This window comes from Lactuca sativa, chromosome 8 (assembly GCF_002870075.4).
Source record: "Lactuca sativa cultivar Salinas chromosome 8, Lsat_Salinas_v11, whole genome shotgun sequence".
NCBI lineage: Eukaryota > Viridiplantae > Streptophyta > Magnoliopsida > Asterales > Asteraceae > Lactuca > Lactuca sativa.
In genome coordinates, this window is record NC_056630.2 from 145,036,090 (window position 1) to 145,050,129 (window position 14,040).

At 38.1% G+C, this 14,040-nt stretch overlaps 1 protein-coding gene across 1 annotated transcript; it reads left to right on the top strand.

Annotated features, from left to right (window-relative positions):
* Positions 1-315: 315 nt before the first annotated feature.
* Positions 316-3,208, top strand: LOC128127854 (protein ALP1-like). The gene is made up of 7 exons (XM_052766564.1): positions 316-584; positions 697-1,649; positions 2,060-2,112; positions 2,234-2,295; positions 2,685-2,744; positions 3,121-3,133; positions 3,191-3,208. Exons 1-7 carry the CDS (start codon positions 316-318, stop codon positions 3,206-3,208), a joined length of 1,428 nt encoding a protein of 475 aa, XP_052622524.1.
* The last annotated feature ends 10,832 nt before the right edge of the window (positions 3,209-14,040 follow it).

Consider the following 14,040-nt stretch of genomic DNA (forward strand, 5'->3'; position numbering starts at 1 on the left):
AATGATTCATGTTTAAGAGCGCTCGGTATGGGACCAACGAGAATCAACGTATCCGACGTGGCTCGATCGCAACGGCTGCATAACGGGGGGAACACCGCCCCCCCTGCTCGTTGCAACTCGTTGAAGTGGCATCTCGTTGGCGTTGCGACGGGAAGAAACGGATATTTTTTTACCATTTGATGCAACGGTTTAAAAAAAAAATTAATTATTAAAAAAACCAATTTATTATCCTATAAATACCTCTTATTTTCTTTTAAAATTTTCACACTTTCTCTTCTCCTCTCTACATACTTTCAATTATCTTCAAAAAAAAATATGGATCCTTTCGACTCGTCCGATGATTCAGATGACGATGTTTTCTTTAGGATGATGTATCATTATTACACTACCGACTTGCTACAACCAGACCCAGCCTCGCTACTAACAAGACGTGCGATGTTAAACAGAAATCGCGAGGAAGGACACGAACATCTATATCGCGATTACTTTGCGGATAATTGTGTATACGGGGCGAAGGACTTCAAAAGAAGATTTCGTTTAAGTAGGGATGTGTTCTTACGAATCGCCAACGCTTTGGAAAGCCGGTATCATTTCTTTACTTTATTTTTATACAAAATAAATAAAAATGTACTACATGTTTCTTTAATTTTACAACATATGCAATATATTTTTAAACTGTAGTAAATTTATGTTTAGGTACGAATTTTTTCAATTAAGATATGATGCTAGAGGTAGACGCGGGTTTACAACGTTGCAGAAATGTGCTGCGGCCATTCGTTTGATGGCTATGGGGGAGTCACCCGACACCATGGACGACTATATGAGAATGTCCGAAAGAACCGCCAGAGAGAGTTTGTATACATTGTCAAGGGGTGTTGTTGAAACTTTTGGTGACGTGTATTTGCGGAAACCTTCGTTGCATGATTTGCAAGAATTGTATGCGGCGCATGAAGAACGCCATGGGTTTCCTGGAATGATCGGAAGCATTGATTGCACACACTGGAAATGGAAAAATTGTCCGGTAGCATGGAAAGGGCAATACGCAAGTGGTCATCACGGATCACCTTCTTTGGTGTTAGAGGCTGTCGCTTCTCAAGATTTATGGATTTGGCATGCGTTTTTTGGGGTTGCGGGTTCCAACAACGACGTCAACGTTCTTGATCATTCGCCAATATTCGACGATCTTTTGAATGGAAAAGCCTCGGATGCTCCTTTCAAGGTGAATGGAAACGAATACAAATATGGGTATTACCTTACAGATGGAATATATCCTCAGTATTCCACATTCGTAAAGGCATTCCGCCACCCGGTTGAAGAACGAGACAAATTTTTTAAGAGAAGACAAGAAGGAGCATGTAAGGATGTGGAACGTGCTTTTGGGGTGCTGAAGGCGAAGTGGCATATAGTCGAACATGCAGCACGACCATTGGATTTAGAAACTTTACGATATATTATGTATGCGTGTATCATAATGCATAACATGGTAGTAGAAGATAAAGGGCGAAATATTGCACACTATATCCCAACGGAGCCCAGACACGTTCAGTTTCAACCAGGAACAGCAGATTATTTGCATCGCGTTGTTGACATTCAGGACGCAAATAAACACAGACAACTTCGAGAGGACTTGGCGGATCATATCTTCTATGGTAACAATAACGATAACGAATAGCGTTGTATTTTTTTTTGAATTTGGATGTTATTTTTTTTTTTGGATATTATGTGTAATTTAGTCTTTATGTTAATTTTAATTTTTAGAAATTTTTAATTGTTTTTTATACTTTTTAAACATTATGTTTTATTTATTTTTAATTTAAAAAATATTTGTCTCAATTTAAAAAAAAATCGAAATAAATAGAATAATTTATAAAATGAAAAAAAGTTGGTGTCATAACAAGATATAACATGTTGCCCATTTCCTCACTTGGTGTTATAACACCATTGATGATGTGGCATGTGATGTGGCACCAAAATGGTGTTGTATCTAGTTGCCCACACCTTATGGTCTAAACTTAATTAACATCTACAAATCAATTTGACTAATCACATTTTTTTTCAGATTTTCTTGAAGAAGGCTTACTACAGAGTAATCATTTCTTGTTGAACCGATTTGTACCTGATAGTTAAAATTTAATGATGAAATGCCATAACATTAGATTTGATGCTTGTTAGGAAAAATATGTTTCATTGATGAAATAATTTTTTGTATTTACATGGTTCTATTTGTATGCAGTTTAACTTACTGAATTGGGTGGAAGAAGGGAGATTGTGGCCACATTTTTGCCATACTGAAAGGTATTTTGTGCCTTCAAATCTTTTCTCACCATCTTCCATGTTTTTGAAGACAATGATTTTCATTAAATGTTTCTTATTTTTTTATTTTTAAAGTTTTAATCGTCAAAAATTTATCATATACATTTGGAATCCTAAATTCTCAAAATTAGTTCTCATATTTGAAAATGGATGAATGTATCTTGCCCTTAGTTCTTACCGTGAGTATTTTGTCCCCTGGATTCCACAATTCTACTAGGTGAAAGTATTTTGCAGACTGAAATTCAAAGCCATGACACCTTTGTTTTTCACTTTTTGATTGTTAGATATATTTCAAATCAGGAGGTTGGTTACAAGTTGGGCTTAACTAAACGAACATAATTTAATTAAAATTTTATGAATGATCTCTACAGTCATGACACAAAGGATGCCTGCAAAAAGACCTTGACGAATTGGCGCTTTAGGGGTATCAGGTACCAACACTTCACCTATTCTCTTTGAATGCGATATTTTTTTTATCATTCAATAAAAATACACATTGTTATGCACTAAATAAAGTGTTAATAATCTTGCAAAGTTGCCCTCTTACTTAAGTTTCTAGTGTTAACGTTCCAAAACACATGGAATCCATGCTCCCCAATTCCTTCTTGGTGTTGTAATGTTATACTCTTGATGATGCATAGATGTTTAAATGTGGTGAAACCCCCCTGCAGCCATGCATGGTGCTCACAATGATAGATCTCCCATTTAACACGGTGAATCCTCCAGATATTTTAATAGAGCTGATGTAGAGACTTAATCTTGTTGTAAAGTTAAATTACTATTTTTTTTTTTTTTTTTTCATTTTAGGTTAACTGATTTGGTTAGTGGTAAATGGTATGTTTGGAAAGAGTAATTATTTTGTGGTGTTAATGATCAGGTTCTTGGGCAACGTTAATGTGTAGGATAATATGGAGCACCCATGTCAGCTTAAAGATGATATGAATTCATATGTTGATGGTTGTGAGTTTACGAGCAAGTTAGATCTTTCCAAAGACAATTTTAATCACTCTTAAACCCAACAAATTCTCAACTGTCAAAAAATTTATTTATATGATTGGTATACCTAGAGTTATTTATATGTATATTCAAAAACAATTGTTTTAGATTTAATTTATATAAAATAAATGTAGAATTTTCTTGTATATAATCACTTGAGTAATTAGTTACTTTATTGCTAATAATTTCCTTAAAACAAACAAATGAAGACTTGTGTTGTTAAATATTTTCTGTTTGGTCACCGTCTTAGCATCCATACACATGTATTTTCAACTTTTTTTTTTTGTTTGTGATTTTGGGTTCTTTAAAAACAAATAAATAATAGTGTAGCTTAAAACGAAGGATCATATCGGTTACTCTAACATTTAGACATGAGACTACTTCCACGAATAAATTATTTGCCAAAAGAAAATTAATCGGCAGCCCTTAAACTATTTGTCTAAAGAAACTAACAATTATTCATAGAAAAAAAACACTAACTGCAGGAAAAACTTATTCGCCGTCCGCCGCTTTGCGCGGGTAAACTACTAGTGTGTGTGTGCGTGTGTGTGTGTGTGTGTATATATATATATATATATATATATATATATATATATATATATATATATATATATATATATATATATATATATATATGCTTAGGTTATTTTGTTTTTACTAAATATTGTGTGCCAGAATGCACAGATCTGGACCAACGAATGAAATTAATCAATGGACATGATTTGAGAGTGTATGATATTACAATGGGGTAATATCATACATTTATAAAAGGAAATTTTTTGGGGATGATTAATTCTCCTAATTTAAAAAAATCTGAATTTTTTAATTAATTCAATTTCAATTTTTACCGAATTTATTCTATCAGAATATTTTTTGTTAGAATGATACTCTTTCAGAATTTTATTCTAATAGAATATTATTGAAGAAAAACAAAATTCTCAAATAAGATGTTGAAAAATAACAAACATTCTATTATATTCTTATACATCCGAACTTAAATACAAATTCATACATATTCTTACAGACTAAAAGTCTTATACATTTTAATATAGTTATAAACATTCTAAAAGAATATCAACAAACACGAATAACATTCTTAAAAAATAACAACATTCTGCTAAAATACTCTCGTTCTCCATGTTTTCTTCTTGTATTCTTGAATTCTGAAAGAATATTGCTGTTTTTGGATGTTGAATCCTTAAATTCTGAAAGAATATTGTTGGTTTTTTTTTCATTCTTTGAGAATGAAGTATCACATATCTTTTTTGGTAAAGTATAAACAAACCTTGTCCATTTGCTTTGTTCTACATGACTCCAACATCTTGGTTTTGGTAAAGTACAAGGTCCAACAGTTGCCTGATTTGAAACAAAATTTAGATCCATTAATTTACCTGAGATGATAAATCAGTAAAGCATGAAAACAATGTGATCAATTGTAAAATAATCATTAGCTTTCAGAAAACATATTTGAATTTAGAATCAAGCTAAGAGTATGCAAGTCCAATTATCATCAAATGAATCAGGGAAGAAAAAAAAAACTAGACTGTGGTTTCCATTTTCAAGTGGGGTTACCTTTAAGCTCCTTCATGGGTAAGAATTTTGAGTTTCACCAAAAAAAGAAAGCAATTGCATTAAGTTTATAACCAAATACAAGAAATATAATGATGCAGGTGAATAATTGATACCAAAGCTTTGATTTTAAAGTACTAGGTTTGAGGTCAAAATCAGATTCTAACTCTTTCTCTTGAAAGAGGGGTTTATCATATACAAATATTAAATACAAATTACATTGGAGGTTGTAGGTAATGCAAGCACAATTGTACTATTACGATGGATCTATCATTTCACATCAATAGCAAAAGAAACAAAAAAAATCACAAAGCACACTTAAATTTTCGTTTTTTCGATCTGAAACAATAAAATTCCCAATTGCATAAAACACACAACAAATTAGCAACTTTATCTAATAACTACCTTTTCTAATAATAACAATAAACCCAGAGCTAATGAAGTTCAAAGCAAGTAATTTAATAATAGAAGACAAATATTGTTAGATCAATTGAAATGATTCGGGAAAATTGAGCAATTGAGAATTATGGAGAAAGATGCTCATAAACGAAACCGAATGCAAAATAGAAACCTGTTAATACAAGGCGTAAAGCAAAAGGGCGACGTCGTTAGAGAATTTGGAGGTGACCCCTTAGGAAGATGAATTGGAGGAGCCACCGAAGCCGGCGTAAGTAGCGGCGGCGAAGAAACGATCTGGGTATGCGAGGCCAAAGCTTGCCCTCGCCATCGCCATTTTTCTTGATCTTAATCGATCAGATCAGATCAGATCTGGTTGACTGCTTTGCTTCCGACAACGGGGGATCTTCCCCTTGATCTTCTTTGCTGCCGACGACGGGAGAGGAACGAAGAATCGTTGACTGCTTTGCTTCGCATCTTCCGCCATTGAAGAATTTTTCAATTGCAATTCTATCATCGATCTCCGCCATTGAAGAATACGAGCAGCATAAGAGGGATGAGGTGGATTTCAACATTTGGGGAAGCGGTTTTGTGGTTGTGAGCTTCTTGTAGGAGACGTTTCCATTCCATGGCGGCAGAGTGGGCAGGGGATTGAACCTGGTGGTTCGGTTGGTGAACTTGGAGTGAAAAGGGTTTGAGGATTTTGGAGGTTTTATTAGACAGGATTTAAGAGAGAGGCTAGGTCAAATATACTTATTTTATTTCCTTAATTGCAACATTCAATTAAATGATTTCCTTAATTAAAAGTATAAAAGGTCCAAAATACCCTTAAATGATTTATTTAATTGTTTATTATTTCTTGAATTCTTATTGGTGCATTTAGGCACACAATACTTACTAAAAACATTTGAACCTAGCTCTCTCTCTCTCTCTCTCTCTCTCTCTCTCTATATATATATATATATATATATATATATATATATATATATATATATATATATATATATATATAAGAAAAAGTTTAACAGATAACCCTTATTAATCAAGGAACCAAAAACCAATCCAAAACGTCGGAATTTAAAGGAGCAAATAGAATGATTGTAGACTTTTACAATGAACACACATGTACCAAATTATAACAAAACTCACTTTTTTTTTTATTTTAATTATTTTAGGCCATGTTTTTTATTGAAAAAAAAAACTAATATACCGTTGCTTTGTCTTTCTATAGAAATCCATATTGATATGTGTTTAATGAGCCTTTTTTTTCAAAAAATAAACTTTTTTTTTTTGTTTTTTGAAAAGTTGAGGTCTATATTTTATAATATATATATATATATATATATATATATATATATATATATATATATATATATATATATATATCAAAATTCATATTTTTTGTAATCTTTAAACATAGATACATATTGATGTTTAAACAAAATTGAAATTTCAATTCGGATTTATGTTGTGAATGTGCTTAGATTCATAGTGTGAATAATAGTGAGTCAGATTCACACTGTGAATTCTAAAAACTAAATTATATACAGTTCAGATCCACAATGTGAATAAATCCATTTGTTGATTTTATAAAACTAATTTACGGGTAATCTAAATAATAAAATATTATAAAACTATATAAAAATATATTCCGATTTATATGTAAATTTTACTTAATTTGTGAATGATCAAAGAGTTGAAATAGTAAGTCAGATTCATATTGTGAATATTAAAATTGAAATATTTACACTTTATATTCACACTTGAACTGGTCGAGTTTTTATTTATTTATTTATTTTTTAATCGACGATGGTGTTTATTAATAGAGGAAAAAAATGATATTTTTGGTATAATTAGTGTTTTTTTTATAAAAATAAACTTAAATATTGAAAAAAAACAACAAAACGAAGTGGGATTTCTTTTTCGAAAAAAAAGTGTTTTTATTTTTTAATTTTTATATCAATACGAATCTCTGTAGAAAGATAATGGAAAATCGTGAACAACTGTAACATCCCAAGTTCAGAAGCAAGAGTTCAGGGGTGTAAAGTGTAAATAGGAGGGTGGACTCGGCGAGTTGGAGCTATAGCTCGTCGTGTCAGAGCGTGTGAAGAGCACGTGATTAAGTGGCCTGACTCGCCGAGTCGACGGCTGGATTCGATGAGTCGGTGCTGGGAAGAGAAAACCCTAAGATTTAGGGTTTGCACCCTATTTAAAGGATCTATTGTCCACCCCTCAGCCCCCTTACTACCCTTTTGAGATCCAGAAACCCTAAATCGTGAGTGAGAGTCCTTGGAAGCAATTTGGAGCTTAGATAAATGATTTTGTGAAGAGATCTTGAAGATCAAGAAGCTTGGATCAAGGAGATTTGTGGAAATTCAGATTATTCTTTAGTGGGAGGTCGTTTTGGAGGTAATGAATCGTTATCTTGGCCTTCTCCTTTCTAGATCCATCTTTCATGGAGTTTTATGGTTTGTTTGGGGATAATACGATGAGATTTTGGTGCATGATTTAGATCTGGAGTTGAAACTCCAGATCTGAGTTCAATTTGGATCCAATATGCAGAAAGCCTTGTGAATTGCTATGCAAAAGCCATCCCCCATGAGTTAAGTTCCTTTCTAGCTTGGTTTTTGAATTTTGGGACATGAAAGAACGTAAAGGTAGCAACTTTATGTTGCTAATGCACTTTAGGGACCCAGATCTATTGTTTGGAGCAAAGGAGTAGCTATGTATCTTTCGATTATGGGAATGCCCGTATGAACTCGGCGAGTCTGGGAGATGACTCGGCGAGTCGGGTCGGGGTTTGGTTCGATTAAGTTCCGAGTGAACTCGGCGAGTCTGGGAGATGACTCGTCGAGTTGGTCTGGGGTTTCAAGCACTGAGTTGCGTAGTGACTTGGCGAGTCCATTGGGAACTCGGCGAGTCGAGTCGTGTATGGTGGGTTTCAAGGTTAAGTGAACTCGGCGAGTCACTAGGTTAACTCGGCGAGTAGGGTCAACTAGGAAGGTTGACTTTGACCAGGATTGAGACTTTGACCAAGAGTTGACCAGTTGAATTTCGAGGGTATGTTGGTAATTTAGGTTATGATGGTTATGGTTTCATTGGAGTAATAGGTGGTGGTGTTCGTGGTGGTGATCGAGAGTTTTGATTCTATCTCTCCAGCTCAGCAAGTGCAAGGTGAGTTATCCTCATTATACTCAAGTGTCTAAGGCACCAAGGCCGGCCTTTTGATTTGTATTTGAGATAGTTACACTATGATCTGATTGCTCTGTATCCTAGTAGATAGGATGGTTGTTATGCTGGTATGATTGGTTAGATCAATATTTTGGTAGAGTGGAAGCGGTTATGCTTCGTTACCTATAGTTTGGTTTGACTGTCCGTGTGCTGGTAGGAGATTACCTATTATATGTGCACATTATTGTTTTCTATTTGTGGGGTATTCCATCCTGAGGATGATAGGACCCTAGTATGTCGGTTTAGACTGTTATATGGTTATCTGATATTGGTGCACATGTCTGATTGATAGTATGTGGGCAATCCAACCCGATGGTCGTGGGCCAAGAGTATTCCATCCCGGTATGATGATTGGACTCATAGTAGGTGGGCATTCCAACCCGATGGTTGAGGGCCTGGGGTATTCCATCCTGATGGATGATTGGACCCATAGTAGTTAGAATAGATGTAGGAGTGTGGGCATTCCAACCCGACGGTTGTGGGCAAGGAGTATTCCATCCTGGTAGGATGATTGGACTCATAGTATGTTGGCATTTGAACCTGATGGTTGAGGGCCTGGGGTATTCCATCTAGAAGGATGATTGGACCCATAGTAGTTATTGTAGGTATAGGGATGTGGGCATTCCAACCCGATGGTTGTGGGCCGGGAGTATTCCATCCGGTAGGATGATTGGACTCGTATTATGTTGGCATTCCAACCCGATGGTTGAGGGCAAGGGGTATTCCAACCTGATGGTTAACTGGACCCATAGTATGTTGTTTTGTTACTGTATATGTATGGTTGTATGTGCATGGGTATTTTGGGGGTAACTCACTAAGCTTTCGGGCTTACAGTTTCAGTGTATTGTTTCAGGTACATCAGGAGATCGTGGCAAGGCGAAGGCATGATCGTACCGCTCCTCATTTTTTTATGCTGATGTTTCTAGGATACTCTGATAATTAACTAATTGAAAACCTTTTTGTAATAATTAATGGATTTGGATTGTTTTTGAAAAGTTTAAATTTATTGGAAATTTTATGGATGTTACAAGTTGGTATCAGAGCCTTTGTTTGAGTGACTTGGAGGAACATTCGTGTGAATCCAGTCTCAAATCAAGGGGAGTTTTCAAAATGATTTCTAAAATGGTTTTCAGAAAATAAGTAAAGGAGGATGCAGAGTGTACAATCAGTCGGAGCCAGTAAGTAGACCCCAAAATACCATACAAGTAATTTGATTATGTGATATGTTAGAACAACATGCTAGTACTAGGATAGGGATCTTCATGAATTGCATGATAGAATTGCCTGATTACATGATGCCTGCTAGCCTAGGGTTCTCTTTATATGGAATTGACGTCATTACTGTAGTTATTTAGTGTATGCATCGCAGTTATACATAAATAAGATCTTATAGCCTGAGAATGTTTGATTTACCCTTATGTTCTGTTCTTGTTTGATTGGGAGCTTATGGGTAGAGTTGGATATTCAAAAGTCTATAAGTTCCAGCGCTAAGTATGACTAGCATACACTAGTGCTACAGGGTTGGTGGACGTTTCATAGGTGAATGGGTTGTGTGGGACCGGTAGGTCAGTTATGAGATATTTTGTACCCCTCTAGGAGTGAGGATTGAGAGCTCGTTATGTTTGTATATTTGTATTGTTGGGGTGTTGTGGTGATACTTGAGACAAATATGGGTAGGTGTGGAAGGTAGTATGGGCTCATACTACTGAAAGCACATGAACCATACGTGGATCAAGGAAGTCATAACCCCTAGGATTTTGGTTGGGAGTTGGTTCCCTAGTTGTTATGAGGAGCATCTGATACTCTTGTGGTGTATTTTTAGTATGGTGGTCACGAGGCGTTTCGGGGCAGGACCCGGTTCGGGATCAGGATTGGGAGAGGGTGGTCAGGGTGGGTCAGTACCACCCGAGGTCATTGGTCAGATGAGTACGGATGAGTTGGATGCCAGGATTTGTGAGATCCTGCATGATGAGGTTGCTGCTATGTTCCGGGCTGAGTTACCGGAGATGTTTAGGTTGATCAAGACCGCCATGGATTAGTATTTTGATGAGCGTTATGCAGCTCTTGCAGAGACGGTTGTCGCAGCAGCTGCAACGGCGGGAGGAGGAGCCGGTCGGAGCGTTCAGTATCGGGACTTCGACAATACGAATCCCCCTACTTTCGATGGAGTTCAGGATCCGATCATTGCTATGAGATGGTTGTTGGATGTGGAGGGTTGTTTCTTCACGTGTTCATGCCCTGCAGATCAGAGGGTGAGGTGTGCTCTGAACCTTTTGAGGCTCGGGGCAAAGGATTGGTGGAGATTGACTACGAGATCTTATTCTGACATGCAACGGGATGCAGTTACTTGGGATCAGTTCCGGGAGATGTTCAGTACTCGTTATGTTCCACGGGTTGAGAGAGAGAGGTTGGCTCAGGAGTTCTTGGAGCTGAAGCAGGATTCAGAGTCGGTGACGGAGATCACCAGGATGTTCATGGAGAGGGCGATGTTTTGCCCTGAGTTTACTTCAGAGCAGGCTCAGATGTCCCGATATCTGAGTATGCTTAAGAAGGATATCAGGCAGTTCGTGTCCACGCAGAGATGCGATACTTTGTTGGAGCTACAGGAGGCTGCCAGGCGGCGCAAGTTAGAGATTGAGCTTCAGTTGAGGGAGCAGAGGCAGGCCCCGGTGCAATCTCATCCTACGCCGAAACGGATGAGGGCCACTGATTATCGACATGGGAGTCAAAGGAGTCGCACTTGTGGGAACTGCGACAAGGTGCATGAGGGTGGTTTTCGGTCTTCTTTTGGGTGCCACAAGTGTGGCAAGGAGGGTCACATCGCTAGAGACTACAGGCAGTAGGCTCTAGCTGCTGGAGTCCGACTTTGTTATCATTGCAATAAGGTGGGCCATATGAAGGCCCATTGTCCCCTTTTGGATGTCAGGCCAGTTCAGGACCTAGCACCAGCCACTTTGAGGCTCACTGACGGGAGTCAGGGCATGGAAAAGCCTCCGAAGGCTCCAAGGCATGCTTATCAGCTTATGACCGGGGAGGTCGGATTAGCGCTAGAGGTATCAGCCGGTATGCATTTTCCTTATCTTCTGTTTATGATTGCATTGTTGGTTTCTTTTATTTATGCATGAGTTATTAGGGCATAGGGAATGCTTGAGGGAAATTCTTGGTTAAGGAGTCATAGTTGGTAGGATCTTGTGGTGCTTTCAGGAGAAAGAGATAGGATAGAAAATCTCCAGATCAGGATGAGCAGTGGTGATTCAGGGATTCAGAAGTCATCAGTGGTTAATGTTCTAAGGGGAGAAGAATTGGAAATTCTCAGATGAGGTATTGTAATGATAAGATGCTGCCTTATGCAGTTGGATGTCGGTTTCTAGAGGGACGCGTTGAAGCAACCAGTTTGTTGAAGACCCGGTATGGATGGTAGATCTATGTGCGGGCGTGGAGTATTCTGCCATGCCAAAAAGTGATCAGTAGGTCTGTCTTCAAGTGATGAATCTGTTGAGCACGTGTAATGAGGATTCTTTATTAGTTATTCAGTTGGGTGTTCTGGACCTGAGTATATGTGTGCCATAATAGTAGCATGTTCCTTCAGCGATTACTATGGAGAGAAGTTTTGATGCGGTGGCAATGTTTGATGTTGCAAGGTTGTAGTTAAGTCTCCTTGGAGGTGGCGGAGATGGGTATCTACAGGATGGAGTTTTGATCAGCGGAAGTGGAAGTAGCAGGGTCGAAAGACTTGGAAGCAACCCAGATCTATGCTCAGAACCATGTGAGGGTATTCCGGCCATAAGTCGTGGACATAGAGATTATGATAGTTATGTTCCCTGCTATAGCATGCTTGGGATAGACGTAATGTAGAGGTTTGGATGAGCAGTTCTTGGTTGTGCCGAATTAGAGGAGTTTGAGGGGGATGCAAGGATAGTTACTTGGGTTTCAAGTATGGTTGGAGATATGGGTTATGTTGTAGTGGTAATCCATTTTAGGGTATTCCATCATGAGGATGACTGGACCCTATGATTGATTGGACCAGATATGTTTAGTATTCCAACCCGAGGGTTGATTGGGCCAAACATGTGTGAGGACGCGAGGGTATACCATCCAAGGGATGACTGGACCCGTCGTAGATGTACCTGGAATTCCATCCCGAGGCTGATTGGGCCAGGTATGAATGTTATGCGATTTAGCTGGTTATCCATGAGAGTTGTTTGGACGCTAAAGGATGCATTATCTTAGCACAGAAAAGAGATTATATTCAGGAAGAGAACTGGATGAGTTTCCAATATTGCGCGTACCCGGGTTGTTGTTATTTTTGGCAAGAGAAAGATAGCTTAGAGCTATGGTAGATTCCAGTGGTTTATTATGGTATTCAGTTTTCGTAAGCTACGGAAGTAGGTGCAAGATGGGAATATGGTAGTATCATCAGGTGATACTTAGTTGATATGTGTAGTTATCAGGGGAAGGAAGCCAGTGGCCAGCTTGGATCAGTTGTCAAGGTTCGGCATGGGAAGAAGTTGTTTCATAAGAGATGCGTTAAGTAATGTCTGAAGAGACCGGGAGTCGGTTCAAGGTGGGAGGTTGCATTGTAGAAAGGATTTTCGGAATCGTGTGCTGCAGCCGGCTTCGAGGACGAAGCCTAATTTAAGTAGGGGAGAATTATAACATCCCAAGTTCAGAAGCAAGAGTTCAGGGGTGTAAAATGTAAAGAGGAGGGTGGACTCGGCGAGTTGGAGCTATAACTCGTCGAGTCAGAGCGTGTGAAGAGAACGTGATTAAGTGGCCTGACTCGCCGAGTCGGCGGCTGGATTCGATGAGTCGGTGCTGGGAAGAGAAAACCCTAAGATTTAGGGTTTGCACCCTATTTAAAGGATCTATTGTCCACCCCTCAGCCCCCTTACTACCCTTTTGAGATCCAGAAACCCTAAATCGTGAGTGAGAGTCCTTGGAAGCAATTTGGAGCTTAGATAAATGATTTTGTGAAGAGATCTTGAAGATCAAGAAGCTTGGATCAAGGAGATTTGTGGAAATTCGGATTATTCTTTAGTGGGAGGTCGTTTTGGAGGTAATGAATCGTTATCTTGGCCTTCTCCTTTCTAGACCCATCTTTCATGGAGTTTTATGGTTTGTTTGGGGATAATATGATGAGATTTTGGTGCATGATTTAGATCTGGAGTTGAAACTCCAGATCTGAGTTCAATTTGGATCCAATATGCAGAAAGCCCTGTGAATTGCTATGCAAAAGCCATCCCCCATGAGTTAAGTTCCTTTCTAGCTTGGTTTTTTTAATTTTGGGACATGAAAGCATGTAAAGGTAGCAACTTTATGTTGCTAATGCACTCTAGGGACCCATATCTATTGTTTGGAGCAAAGGAGTAGCTCTGTATCTTTCGATTATGGGAATGCCTGTATGAACTCGGTGAGTCTGGGAGATGACTCGGCAAGTCGGTTTGGGGTTTGGTTCGATTAAGTTCCGAGTGAACTCGGCGAGTTGGTCTGGGGTTTCAGGCACTGAGTCACGTAGTGACTCAGCGAGTTGGTTGG